This window comes from Stegostoma tigrinum, chromosome 17, assembly GCF_030684315.1.
Source record: "Stegostoma tigrinum isolate sSteTig4 chromosome 17, sSteTig4.hap1, whole genome shotgun sequence".
Lineage (NCBI taxonomy): Eukaryota > Metazoa > Chordata > Chondrichthyes > Orectolobiformes > Stegostomatidae > Stegostoma > Stegostoma tigrinum.
This window is the reverse complement of record NC_081370.1, coordinates 38,360,254-38,373,995: the sequence shown is the minus strand read 5'-3', so window position 1 is coordinate 38,373,995 and position 13,742 is coordinate 38,360,254. Positions and strand designations below refer to the sequence as shown.

The 13,742-nt window shown below is 38.6% G+C and overlaps 1 protein-coding gene across 4 annotated transcripts in view; it reads left to right on the top strand.

Moving 5' to 3' along the window:
* Positions 1-13,742, top strand: part of LOC125459237 (endoplasmic reticulum-Golgi intermediate compartment protein 2-like) — a 43,961-nt gene that overhangs the window by 27,588 nt on the left and 2,631 nt on the right. For 3 of the 4 annotated variants that reach the window (XM_048545406.1, XM_048545404.1, XM_048545403.1), the window contains 3 exons: positions 4,029-4,127; positions 7,797-7,894; positions 11,430-11,592. In XM_048545406.1, the coding sequence (XP_048401363.1) occupies positions 4,029-4,127; positions 7,797-7,894; positions 11,430-11,592 (360 nt within the window). The remainder of the gene's footprint in view (positions 1-4,028; positions 4,128-7,796; positions 7,895-11,429; positions 11,593-13,742) is intronic. The other variant, XM_048545405.1, reaches the window with a different exon arrangement.

Here is a 13,742-nt window from a genome sequence, read left to right as displayed (position 1 = left end):
AGCGCAAATCAGTGATAAACGAGTGAGAGGCACTACAAAGCGAGATCTTTAAAACAGAAGGCCCCCAAGTCCACTCCAAGAATAAAAATGGTTCTGCCAAATCCAAATCCCCACGGTTGTCAGGAAAATTACAGGGGAAAATTAAATAGAAAAAGAAAACTTCTAATAGTCACAAAGAACTGAACACTGCAGGTAGCGCAGTGGGGCTGGGAAGTACAAAGATTAAGTGAAAAAAGAAATAATAAGGAAATCAAAGGCAGGGCATGAAAAAATATTATCTAGCAAAAGATAAAGAAAAACCCAATGATGTTTTACCAGTACATACACACTACACAAATCTAAGCCCGTCTTTCTTGGAATTCTAATGAAAAGTCCACCCCTATGACAGTTGCAAAATGGATGTTATCACAGGCACTAATAACATAAAGCTGACCATGTCAAAGGTAAACAATGACATTTCATCATTCTTGATGCCTTTAACATAATGTGTGCTCCTTCATCTTTCCCCTGCTGCTCACTTGAGTGGAACTGCTCTCTCCTGAATCAGTTCTTATCTATTTAACCTTAGGCTTTTCTCTTTCACTCCTGCAGTTTCCACTGGAGTTCTAAAGGATCCATCCCATTCTATTTCTCATCTTGTTCCTTGGTAACATCATCTGCAAACATTCTTAATGATGATTGTTCACATTTCAATCCCACCACAACATCCCTCAGCCCTTCCATTATCTCTAAATTGCTTGTCCAACGTCCATTACCAGAGAAGCATAAATGTCTTCCAATTTAAAATTTGAAAAACTGAAGCCATTGTCTTCCATCCTATTGCAATAGGATGCAAATCCTATTCCTGAGTTACTAATTTTATTCCTCTGCCTAGCAACATTATGAGGGTAAACCAGATAGTTGCAAATGTGGTGTCATACTTAACACTAAAATGAGCATCTAACCATATGTCAAAGTCATTATCAAGACTGCCAATTCTCATCTCTAACTCGTCTGACTCTATCCCTGCCATAGTTCATTTGCTGCTGAAAATATTATTTGTGCCTTTGTTGTGTAAAACTGATTCTGGTTCTTTAGCCAATTGCTTAGCAATAGAGCCCAGTAATGAGATACCTGGGCTGTGCAGCATAAAAAGGGTACTTGTATTCCTTGGAGTCACTAAAATCAACTCTAACACTCTCACTTCCATCATCAGACTGAAAACAAAAAGCCCATTGGGGATGAAGATCAAAAGAATAGGCTGAAAGAGAAAGAAAATTCTCAGAGTATCATCCACACATACACATCAGGGAAAAAAATCATTTATGTTTTGCCTATCGAAGAATCATTTGCACAAAACATGAGAGCACAAAAGATGAAAAGAATGGCTTCAGTGTTGCATTACTAACACAGTTTATAGCTGATAAGAGTTCTACACACCCTGTTTATTCCTTTCCCCTCTGGTGAAGCCTATTAGTGCACTGTGAGGCTCAGCTGCTGTTTACAAAATGTACAGATTGAGTTCTTTCCAAGGGTTAATTGTTCTAGACTTGGTAATGCAATTAAGAAACACTTGCTTTCATACAGCACATTTCTTGACTTTAGGACAGCTCTAAGCCTATCAAATAGTTTTGAAATACAGAAAACGTTGTAGGAAATACAGCAGTCAATACACACACAGCAATATCCCATTATCAGCAATGTAATAATGACTAGATAATTCAATTTTTAACATAATATGAGGCTAGAACATAGGAAAAATGACAATGTTTCCATTTGAAGAAGCAGTCATAGGATCTTTTACATGTACCTTGGAGAGCAGAGAATACATTGCTTCATCTCTTATGCAATGGATGGATTTCTGAGGGTGTAGTGTTCCTCATTACTGAACTGAGAGTATCAACCTAAATGCTTTGCTTAATTTTCTGAAATGAGACCCTCATTCCCCGGACCTTCTGACTCAAGATGGGATAGGCCAAGCTGGCACTAAATAGGGCCAATACCTATTATATGATTCATTCTTGCAATTTGTGCATTGGTACCTACCCATTATTTATTGTCTGTCACTATTCCGTCAATAATCATCAACTTGTGAAGTTGATGACGAGTGGGTATCTTGAACCACATAGTTTAAGCAGGCACAGTTGTTTGAGGTAGGGAATTGCAATATTTAACCCAGCAACAATGACGGGATTGTGATATAATTCCAAATCAGGATGCTTTACAGTTTTGAGCAGAACTTGTAAGTGCAGTATTCCCATATGTCTTCTGTATGGTCCTTCTGAATGTTAGGGGTCTTGAGTTTGGAAGAAGCCATAGCAGGTTGCTGCAGTGCTCTTCCAAATCATATATACCACAGCCCCCGTGCACCATTTACAAAGGGAATGAATATTTAACATGGTGGGTTGGATGCTTAGTGGCATAAATCCTTTCAGTGTTATTCAAGGAGGTCTCATCCAGGTAAGTGGAAAGCATTCCATCATATTCCTGACGCATGCCTCGTAGATGGTTGCTCAGTTTTGGGGAGTCAAGAGCTGAGTTGGTCATCGCAGACTTTGCAGTCTCTGATTACTCTGTAGCCACAGCACTTACATGGCTGATCCATATAATTTCTAGTCAATGGTAACCTCTCAGAATGTTGATGTTGGAGAATTCCACCATGGTAGTGCCATTGAATATCTAGGGGAATTCTTTCTTGTTACAGATGGTCATTGCCTCATGAGGAGTTGCAACTGGTGCTGAAGACAACACAAGTATCAGCACCATCCTCACTTCTGATCAAACATCAGAGGGAAGGTTATTAATCAAGGAGCAGAAAATGATTGGGCTGAAAGCACTGGCTTGAGACACTCCCATAGTGATGTCCTGGGGCTGACCAGTAACACAACCATTTTGTTTTCTTCTAAGTATGACTCCAACCAATGGGCAGTTTGTATCTGATCCCCACTGACTTCAGTTTTACTAGGGTTTCTTGTTCACACTACATCAAATGTTATCCTGGTGTCAGGGTCAGTCATCCTCTCTTTTGGAGTTCAGCTCTATTGTTTATTTTGTGCTGAGGCTGCACAGGCACTGAAATCCAAACTGAATATCTATTAATGCTGAATAAATGCTGATCAGACTGTTGCCTTTACTGATGATGAAGAATTGACTAATGGGGCAGCAACTGACAAGAATGACATACTTGGGCAATTTTGTACATTGTAGTTGTGTTGGGATAGTGTATGGTTGGCAAATTAATTTAATATTGGTAAGTGTGAGGTAGTCTAATTTTTGAAGAACGAGTCACATATATTGTCCACTCCTTGGTCAATGAGTGTCTAAAAGAGCTAACAGGGTACAAGGATTCTGCATTACAGACAGAGATCAGTGCAAGAAGCAACATAGGTTAAAAAGGCTATTCATAATAAAGCAACAAAGCACTGGTGTCCATTTTCAGGGAGGAAGAATAAAGCATAGAAGTTATGTTAGACTTTTATAGAGCACTAGTTAGACCATCGCCGATGGATGTGCACAGTTCTGGCCTTGGTATCAAAGAAGCAGAGGAAAACATGCAAAAATAAATCACTAAAATTGCAACCGGACTGAAACCTTTTAGCTGTCCTGGAAGATTTTACGGGTTGAGGCTCTTTTCTAGAAGAACAGATGAGGGGTGAGTTGATTGAGATTTTCAAATAATGGGATAGTTTGGCAAGACGTAGACAACACTCAGAGAAGTTTCCACTTAGAGCCAAGACCCAAAACAGATGCCTACATATGAGATAGTCACTAGTGAACCCAACAGCGATTTCACAGGAAACTTATTTACTCGTGGTTTCTGAGAATGTGGATCTTTCTGATTCTGGAAGCCATTAATGAGAATAGCAACAATACATTGAAAGAGAAGGAGATACGCATGAGGGGAAAAATAAACATGAGAAGGATATGTTGATGGAGAGGGTTTGAAGGAATTTGGATGGAATATAAACAATGGTCCCAACCAGTTGGGTCATATTCAAATTTATGTACTAACAAATATCGCTAACACTTTGCAAATTCTTTGCTTTCAGTGTACAATTTCTCTCACCGAATTGACCATTTGTCATTTGGAGCACTGAGCCCTGGATTAATCCATCCACTAGATGGCACTGAGAAAATAACACAATCAAGTGAGTTATACAGAGCTACTCATTGAGATACAGGTTTACAGCTTATTTCTTTCAGGACCAATGATTTACAGTTACTGATTGGGTCAAATTCTGTTTTATTACATGAGATTTTCATTTTGAAACTTGCTTTTGAAGTAGGATTTTTAAATTGATTGGGTAAAAATTGTAAAACAGCCAGTGGCCTTGTTATATGGAGACCACATAATTTTAAAATTATAACAGATTTGTTTTTAAATTCCAATATAAAACCATGATTTTTAGTCACTGAAAAGTAATTTATCTAAATATATATATTTTAGCCAAAATTTTAATGCTTAAAATCTTTAAGAATCATTGGTCTAAATTTTCTGCAGGGCAGCACGTTCCATATTATAATCAACCAACTGTAAAAGAAGTTTCCCTTGAATTCCTCATTGCATTTATTAGTGACTCTCATAGTTATTCTTCCCCACAATTAGAAACAATTTCTCTGTCTATGCTGTCAAACCCTTTTGTAATTTTAAGAAACAAAAACAGAAATTGCTGGCAAAGCTCAGCAGGTCTGGCAGCATCTGTGGAGAGAAATCAGAGTTAACATTTGGGGTCAAGTGACCTCTCCTCAGAATTTTAAGGACTTCCATTAGGATGAGACAAATAAATTGAAGAAGATTCCAGTACCTGAGACTTCAAGAACAAGGGATTTCAGGAGAAACCTCTTTACTAGTGAGTGATGAATGTGGATATTTCCAACTCTGGAAGTCATCAATGTGAATAGCAAAAAATATTCTCAAGTAGAAGCAGATGATTTTAAATTTAAGTTTGTAAAAGCATTTATAAGTTATGTGGAGACACTATCAGTGAGTCTCTTTTGCCCCAGTGTATATTGACATTGCAGACAAAGAAAACAAAAGGAAGACTGTTTGCATTTGTCTGAACTTCTGCACAGATCTTGCACATTAAAATTCTATGCATAGCTGGCTATTTCTCTACCACTTACAAGTTGTAACAGTGATTAGTTTCCTGATTCTCCAAAATGACACTGTTTGTTTCACTGAACAAATCTTGGAACAGAATATAATGTTGAGGGTAATGTTAAATTTAGAGAGCCTGGGTTACACCACATTTAGAGAACAGCACAAAAAGAAACTGTGACAAAAGAAAAGCTCAAATTTTATACTGTGCTGGTCATGACCACAAAACACCTCAAAGCAATTTATAGCCAACAAAATACTTTTGAAATGTCATCTGCCTTAATATTCTTTCAAGACCTCAGGATCTTGCAAAATATTTTATACCCAACCAATGTAATAAAATAGAGAATTCCAAGCCCACACATTCCAAGGATTTTGAAGTTTATTCAGTGTCGTAAAGTAGGAAATGCAGCAAACAATTCATGCACAATAAGCTCCCATAGACAGCAATGATGCAATAATTTGTTCTGTGATGGCGACTGAGGAACAAAATATTGGTTAGATCGCCAGGAAGACTGCCTTCATTCTTCTTTTTAAATAGTAGCATGGGATCTTTTACATCCACCTGAAAGGGTAGACAGGGGCTCAATTAACATTTTGTCTGAAAGACGTACCATCAACACTCTGTTACTGGAGTGTCAGCCTTGAATATTGTGCTTAAGTCACTGGAGTGGGACACGAGCTAACACGCTTCTGATTCAGAGGCAAGATTTTTGCTCACTGAGTCATGGTTGACCCTGTGCTAGAGAAACCTTCACCCATGCCTAACCTTTACACACTTGACTACTCCAATGTTCTCCTGGGCAGCTTCCTATCTTCTAACATCCAAAAACTCTGCTATACATAATTTATATCAACTTTCTTTCTCCACTCATGTCTCTGTTCATTGACCTATATTGGCCCCAGCATAAGCAATGTCTTGATTTTAAAATTTTCACCTTTCAGATCCCCCCCCCACGACCTCATCCCTCCCTACGGTTGCAGTCATTTCCAGTCCAGGACCTTGTGAGATGCCTGCACACATCTAATTCTGTGCTCTTTAGCCAACTCAATTTTAATCACTCTGTTGACCATGCCATTTGCTGGCCCTAAGATCTGGAACTTCCTCTCTATTTTTCTATCTCTCCCCATCTGACCCCACCACAATCCTCATCAGTCACTCAGTTGGCTGAACAGCAGATCTGTGTTGCAGAGTGATACCAACAGTATGAGTTCAATTCACTCACTGGCCGCAGTTACCACAAAGAACACTCCTTCTCAACCTCTCCCTTAGGTGGGGTCATCCTCACGTTAAAAACATGACCAGCCATATCTTTCCAATGATAGAACAGCTCTATTGTTCAGTGGGATTATGATGACTTCACATTTATCAGGTAACCAGTCTTCTGATTTCCAGAGGGAATGAGCCCCAGCCTGTTCAGCCCTTGTCATTTCAAATATGCTTGTGACATTCTATACTCATTCACCAAAGCATCTGTATCCATTCTTTAGCATGGAAGCCAGAATCATGCGCAATACTCCAGGATCTGATCTACGTTTCAAGGGATTTTCATAACTGTCCAGCTTTTCAATTCTATCTCTCGACATAAACACCAACGTTTTGATATTTTTACATGGTCTGTGTCACTACTTGTTTATTCCTTTGGACCTTTATTCCTCGTGTCTTCCATCTCATATAGGCTCTTAATTTCCAAGGATTTTGCAGTATCCTTATACTTCTGACCACAATGTGCAAACACACACACACACCCAGATACATTTGCTGCTCGTGGAATCTTTCTCTTCTCAAAATGGCTGCTGTATTCTGTAATGGGCTGACCAATCTCCTCTCATGTATATCGTGGAGATAGCCTAAACCCTAACTTTTACCTTATTTAAAGGTAAGTGTAAAGCACTCTGAGCCCTAGATGTAATTTGATTTGTCAAGTGATTCAGCTTTAAGCAAAAGACACTTCATCCTCATTCCCAGATAAAATACAAACAAAAGAAAGAGGAATTGGTATAACTTTAACTCTATTGGGAAACTTAATAGGGTAATAAATTAATTAACTACTAAACAGCAACTGGTTCAATATAGTAATATCCCACAAACACACCTTTGGCAAAGGCAAATTCAGTAAAATAGATCACCTCATATGTGATGTTTCTCCAGTTCAGGAAAAACGAACTCCAAGAGAAAACACTGGTATAGAAAGAGAACTCTAGCCTTCCGCTGCACATAAAAGGAGAGATGCATAACAGCTTTCACAGACAAATTCAAAACCCCAACAACTGCTAAAAGCTAAACTAAAACCCTGGTTCTGTGCCAGTCTAACTCCAACCATTCATGCTGCTTCCATTGTTCTAACTTTAGAAAAATAACCCAGTGCCTCTCAAATGGTTTACCTTATTGGCTCAGAAGAGACAACTCAGGGCCTCTGGCTGAAAGCCTCTCCAAAAAAAAGGACAAAATATGCCTTTTGAAGCCATTGTATTGTCACAATTTGTCATTACAGTTATCAACTGCGTTTCACAAGTGAGCCAGTGGCTATAAAGGATTCTGGAACATCCGAAGCCTATAGTAAGCTTCCTAAATAAAATTCCAATTTTGTTTGTCAGTCAGGTGCGCATTAACCTAATGATCTTTCCTACAATTTCTTTTCTCCATGTAAATTGCCAGAAAGTGCTTGTTTGCTTTGCCTCTAATCCAGTGTCCAATGTCGCCTTTGCTTTTTTGCAGATATGCACATGTTTCAATACTTCCTCGTTGTGGTACCCACTGAAATAAACACCTTCAAGTTCTCCTCAAACACTCATCAGTATTCAGTCACAGAGAAGGTGAGCAAATCAGTTTCAGAGTCTAACACTTCACAAAGCGGCTATGCTGAGTCCTTTTCTTTCACTCATAGAATGTGGACAGCATTAATTGCCTGTCCCTTGTTGTCCTTGAGAAGGTGCTAGTGAGTTGTCTTCTTAAACCACTGCAGTCTATGAATTGTAGGGAATTCTAAGATTTTGCCCCAAACATCATTGAAAGAATGTTGATATGTTTCGAAGTCAGGATGGTGATTTGCACAAATCCTAGTTATTTGTCAAAGGGAATAGCAGTTCAGTTTAATTCATAGTCAGAACAATTGAACTGAATTCAATGGCACAGCTCCATAAAGCATTAGGCCTGACAGTGAAAACCAATACAAGAGAAGAAGGCAGAACGTTATCAAGCCAGGATCTAATCCAAGGCTATTTGAACAAAATGGTCTGTTCTATAATGGACTTCAATGTCTATCCCTTGACTGTGCACCATGTTTATCCTTTGTCATGCTCATTCCCTGGTTCAAGGAATGTTGTAGATACTTCAGAGACCCTGTTGTTCCTGTGTTCAGTGAGTATAATAATTCCTCCATCCTGTGTTCTTTGCAATTCTTTGGATTATTCACTGTCCCACAATTAACCAGAAAACCATTATAAAATACCACCTCAAGTGGTGCTACTTACTTGAGTTTTCTGTATATTGAAAAGTTAGTATGCTGTTGGGCTGCTGACAGGGGTAGCTAAGCATCCTTGGATATGCTCTGGCTTTTTGCATAAAAATATTAATTAAATGTACAAATGCATTCTCAATTGATATCAAGGGAACAAATACTGACAAGCCTTTTAACAGAAAGTAAATGAAAATTGATTTCATGCTTGGCTTTATGATTTATTTTTATGGCTCTTTAAATCATCATTATTTTACAATCCAAACTGAGAAGAGCTGCAAAGGGATCTAGGGATAGAGATCCATAAATCATTAAGAGCAATAGAGCAGGTTAACAAAGCCATAGGAAGTGCACAGCACTCAGATTAGTTTCTAGACTGTGTTGAAAGGTGAGATGAAGAGGACTGGAAGAATGCTCGAGTAAAGCATAAACACTGGCGTGGAAGAGTTGAACCTGAATTACCTGTCCATGCATTGGGAATTATATGCCACATTGTCAGAGGTAATGCCTATTGGATGACATAAACTGATTTCCTTCTACCTTATCAAATGGATGTAAAGGATCCCATAGGCTAATTTGAAGAAAAGCATAAGAATTCTTCCCAGTTTCCTTGGTCAATATTTATGCCCCAATCTATACCACTTAAACAGGACATCAGGCACTGTACGCATCACATTGGCTGGCTGTGGGAATTCACACTATGTAAATTGGTTACTGTGTTTCCTGATGTGGAGATACCAGTGTTGGACTGGGGTGGACAAGATCAGAAATCATATGGCATCAGGTTATTGTCCAACAGGTTTATTTGAAAACACAAGCTTTCGCAGTGCAGCCCCTTTGTCAGGTAAAGTGAGAAAGCACACTGAACACAAAATTTATAAGTAAAACTTTGAAGGGTCACACAAGTGATGAGGATGTATTACACAAACCTTAGATGCTGTTAAATCTTTAATCAGTCAGAAATTTTTATTTGATTAATATGTATATGTAAACCTCCAAATTTCTTTAAAGTCACTGCCCTGAGAGAACTGAATGTTATATCAGTGTAAAGAAGAGGTGACATTTTAGGTCAGACAATACATGTTAGGTGTGAGGCTTTGTTTAGATAACAAAGTGTGGGGCTAGATGAACACAGCAGGCCAAGCAGCATCTTAGGAGCACAAAAGCTGACGTTTTGCGCCTACGCCCAAAACGTCAACTTTCATGCTCCTAAAATGCTGCTTGGCTTGCTGTGTTCATCCAGCCCCACACTTTGTTATCTTGGATTCTCCAGCATCTGCAGTGCCCATTATCTCAGGCCTTGTTTAGAATCTATTTGTGTTTTGGTTTGGAGTCAGACTGGTTTTATTCCTAAAGTAGGAATATATAACATGCCACATAGACAGTCAGTCAATAATTTGTGTGTTTTTTGAACAAAATAGAATGCAACTGAAAATACAAATTCAATTTGTTTCATGAAAATTTAACAATTAAAATACAACAAAATACAGTGAAAATCTTTAATTTGTCACCACGAAACAGCACAATTTTGAATAATTTAAGAATGGGGGCGGGGGGGGGAAATAAAAAAAAGAGAAAGACATAGCTTGAACAGAGTCCATCAGTCCTGAGCCAGCTCATCACTATTAACAATGCCTGGGTCACCAAACCTCCACCACCACTTTGTTGACCAGCGCAGGTGATGGTGGAGGAGTGTTGGCCTAGGAACAAACATCAGCATTATGTCTCTCAACTAGCATTCCTCTTTACTTTCCTTGTTAGCTGCTAAAATTGTATGCAAGCTTTTTGCGACCTGTGCATGAGGACTCCCAAATCCCACCCTGCTGCAGCTTTCTGCAGGCTTTTGCAATTTAAATAGTATTACATCACACTTCCAATGCCTCAGGCTATTCCAAAGTGCATGGCACAAGTAATAATTCTGAGGTGTAGTCATGACTGTAACATAGACAGGACAGCTGCCAACTCACACAAAAATCTCAATGTGAAGATGATTAGACAGTCTGGATCTATGCCATGTCGACTGAGCGATAAATATTGACCAGGAAGCTGGGAGAAATTCCCTGGTTTTCTTTAATGTTAGGTCATCTAGTGGTGAATTCAAGAAGCACTTTGTCAAAAAGTATAGTGGCAATCTGGAAATCTCTTCTCCAAATATCAGTTGGAGGTCAACTGAATACATCAAAACTAAGATTTTGGTTTGTGTAAGACCAGGCTATTAGCAGTTCTAGAACGAAACTGGATAAATAGTGTTAAGACGCATTTCTGTCATGGCCAAAGTGAGGGAATGGCAAAACAGGTCTTATTGCCTGAATAGCCTATGTTCCAATGTTAAATTTGCTTGCTAAGGAACACATTAAGTGATAAATGAGTTAACAATTTGTTTGAGGACCTCGGAAAGAAGCATTAACTAAAGAAAAAAAAACATCAAATGAATAAAGAAATTTACCAAAGAAGCCAATTAAAAGTGGTGGTGACATTTCAGAAGTTGGCTTGTCATAAGATGTTGTGAGATAAAAGGGTTGAACCGCGCTTCAGTTCATGGTTTTCCTGTATGCAAACATGATCTTTTGTTAACTGTACAATGCCAGCCTTTTGCAAATATGTTCAGTGACAGACTTCCATAGTATTCAAAAAAACATAAAACTTACAATCTATCAGGTCAGATTTGGGATCTGTCCTGTCCCATTTTACTATCATCAGGGATCAGAACATACCTATTTGTTAATAATTTACACAAATGTCTCTGCCGTTTGCTCCAAATACTCATAGACCTGGTCATGTTTATGGGAGGAGTAGTGCTGTTTGCAGAAGTGTTATATCAAGTTGTAATACACAATGTATTTAATTGTAGAGAGTGATAAAAAGCAACTACTCATCCAAGTATTTAATTGCAGGGAAAAGAGCTAACAGGGAAAAGAAAGAGGCATGAAATACCAGGCATTCTGCTGAAATATGACATTAGCTCTCTTAAGATCCTGATGTCAGAGAGAGGAATGCCCACCAGCCAGTTTCTCATTCGCCTTTGCGGCATAATCGGTGGAATTTTTACTACTGCAGGTAGATATGCAATTTTTAAAAAATATAAATGATGCAACAGGCCTGACAAAAGCAAGTGAATGCACAAGTATCCCTAAGTAGAGGTATTTCACTGACTCCAGTGTACGTACCAAACTGTGGTTCAGTGCATTCCTCTAGCCAAGCTTGAGTACATAATCTACATTGCACTGGGTGTCAATACTGAGGGAATGCTGCAGTCTTTTGGGTGAGACAGTAAATTAAGTCACAACTGACTTTTATTCCTACTTTCCCTAATTGGATTAATGATATTCAGAGTGAATCCATCAAATATAGTTCTGACAAAGCAATGTTCTTTATTTAAGCAAAAGTGCAGGCTGAAAGCTGAATGTCTGTAACATTCAAGTTAGTTAGTATCTGCTCAGGTATGACAATAGACCACCATAATTATCAGGAGTTTGTGTCAAAGGAACATTGACTGTTTAATCAGTCAGGGAGAAAAAAAATCACATTCATCAGGACACCGGGTGCCTGGTAAAAGATTTTCCATTGGAAGCAAATTTAATTCCAGTGTACTGATACTGAGAAAGAGTATAGAGGTTCTACTGGTTAAACGGTTGAGAGAACTTGCTACAAGTCTGGTAACAGTTAGGGTTAATGCCAAGCTCTCCATTGCTAAGAATAGATATTGCATTGGGCAATGATTTGTTTGATAAAAGATATATCATTCAAACTGAAAAGTACAGCTGAGAGAGACTGGAAAGACTTGCGAAAGCAGGTGATAAAAAGACTCAGAAATGTGAAAGGTTCAGAAGCCCCGCCGCTGGTTGGAATAATTCAAGAAGGGGCATTTGAATCAAGCTGATAGTAAGCAGTAAAGGGGCCAGGTACTGAGTGTTTTGGAAACCCTACAATGGGTATTGAAGCCCACAGGGTTCAGACTGGCCCAGGAATGGTTAGTTTGAATTAAACAGGACCAAGGATAGGCCAGTATTATTTAAATGGTCAGAGCAGAACCTGAAGGAATTGGGCCAAAAGCCATAAAAGAAAGCCAAGAGTGAGACAAGGTAGATTATAGGACAAAGTTTGAGATTTGGTTGATAGATACTTTCATGGTAAAAATCACAGGAAGACGAATTCTCAAATGGGCCAGGAGAAAGTGAAAGCAGAGCCTCAATTACTAGATGAGCCACAGGAGAATACACCAGTCAACATTTAAGATCATTCATCGATCTTGACCAGATGATGTTGAGCATCGTCCTATGCATTTAGTGAAGGTGTTTCAACAGTACTGGTTGGTGATGAATTCCAAGATTATAACCCAGGAACAAAAATCTACCAAAGACAAAACACTTGGAAGATAATGTGGATGATGTCTGATGTACCTGCTATTCTTATTTTTGGTAGTGGAGACCATGGATTTGGCTCTTGTTTGCACTAAGCTAGAACTTTCATTGAATTATGTTCAACAAAAACACAGTTCCAAAGTTGCCACTAGCAACCTAACGTATCCTGCTTCTCCTCTTTAGAACTATGGTATATTTTACATCACCCAGATAAAGCAACACCTCAGGCAGTGCAACTCTCAGTACTACAGTGCAGGAGTGTCAATGAAGATTATATGGTTAAATTTCTGGATAAGCACTCGAATACACACAGTCTATCAACCAAGAGCAGATATATTGAATCATATGATGGCTACAAAACATGAAAATAATTCATTAGATTCTCTACTGGCTCTCTTTAAGAACAAGCCAATTAGTCCCACTCCCTTCCTTTTCCTTGGTAGTCCTGTAAATAAATCTTTCTTGGAAAATTATCCACTTACCTTTTGAAAATCATGACAGAATCTTTCACCACTCACTCAAAGCATTCTTGATCTTCATCATTCATTGGGTAACAAAGCTCATGTTGACATTGAATTAAGGCAGTTTGCAAAAGAATTAACATCTTTAGGTCTTGGAATGTGCTGAGAATACTTTCTCCATTTTCTGTTCAGACTGCTCGTGATATTGAACACCTGTGTCAAATATCCTTTTGCAAGAGCAACGCCAGCTTCACCAATCTAACCAAATTAACCAAGTCTGTCTTCACTGGGACTATTATTTCTAATATTTTCTGCACCTCTAAGGTTTTTACATCCTTCCTAAAGTATATTGGCCAAAATTGGACATAATACTTCTGTTGAAGCT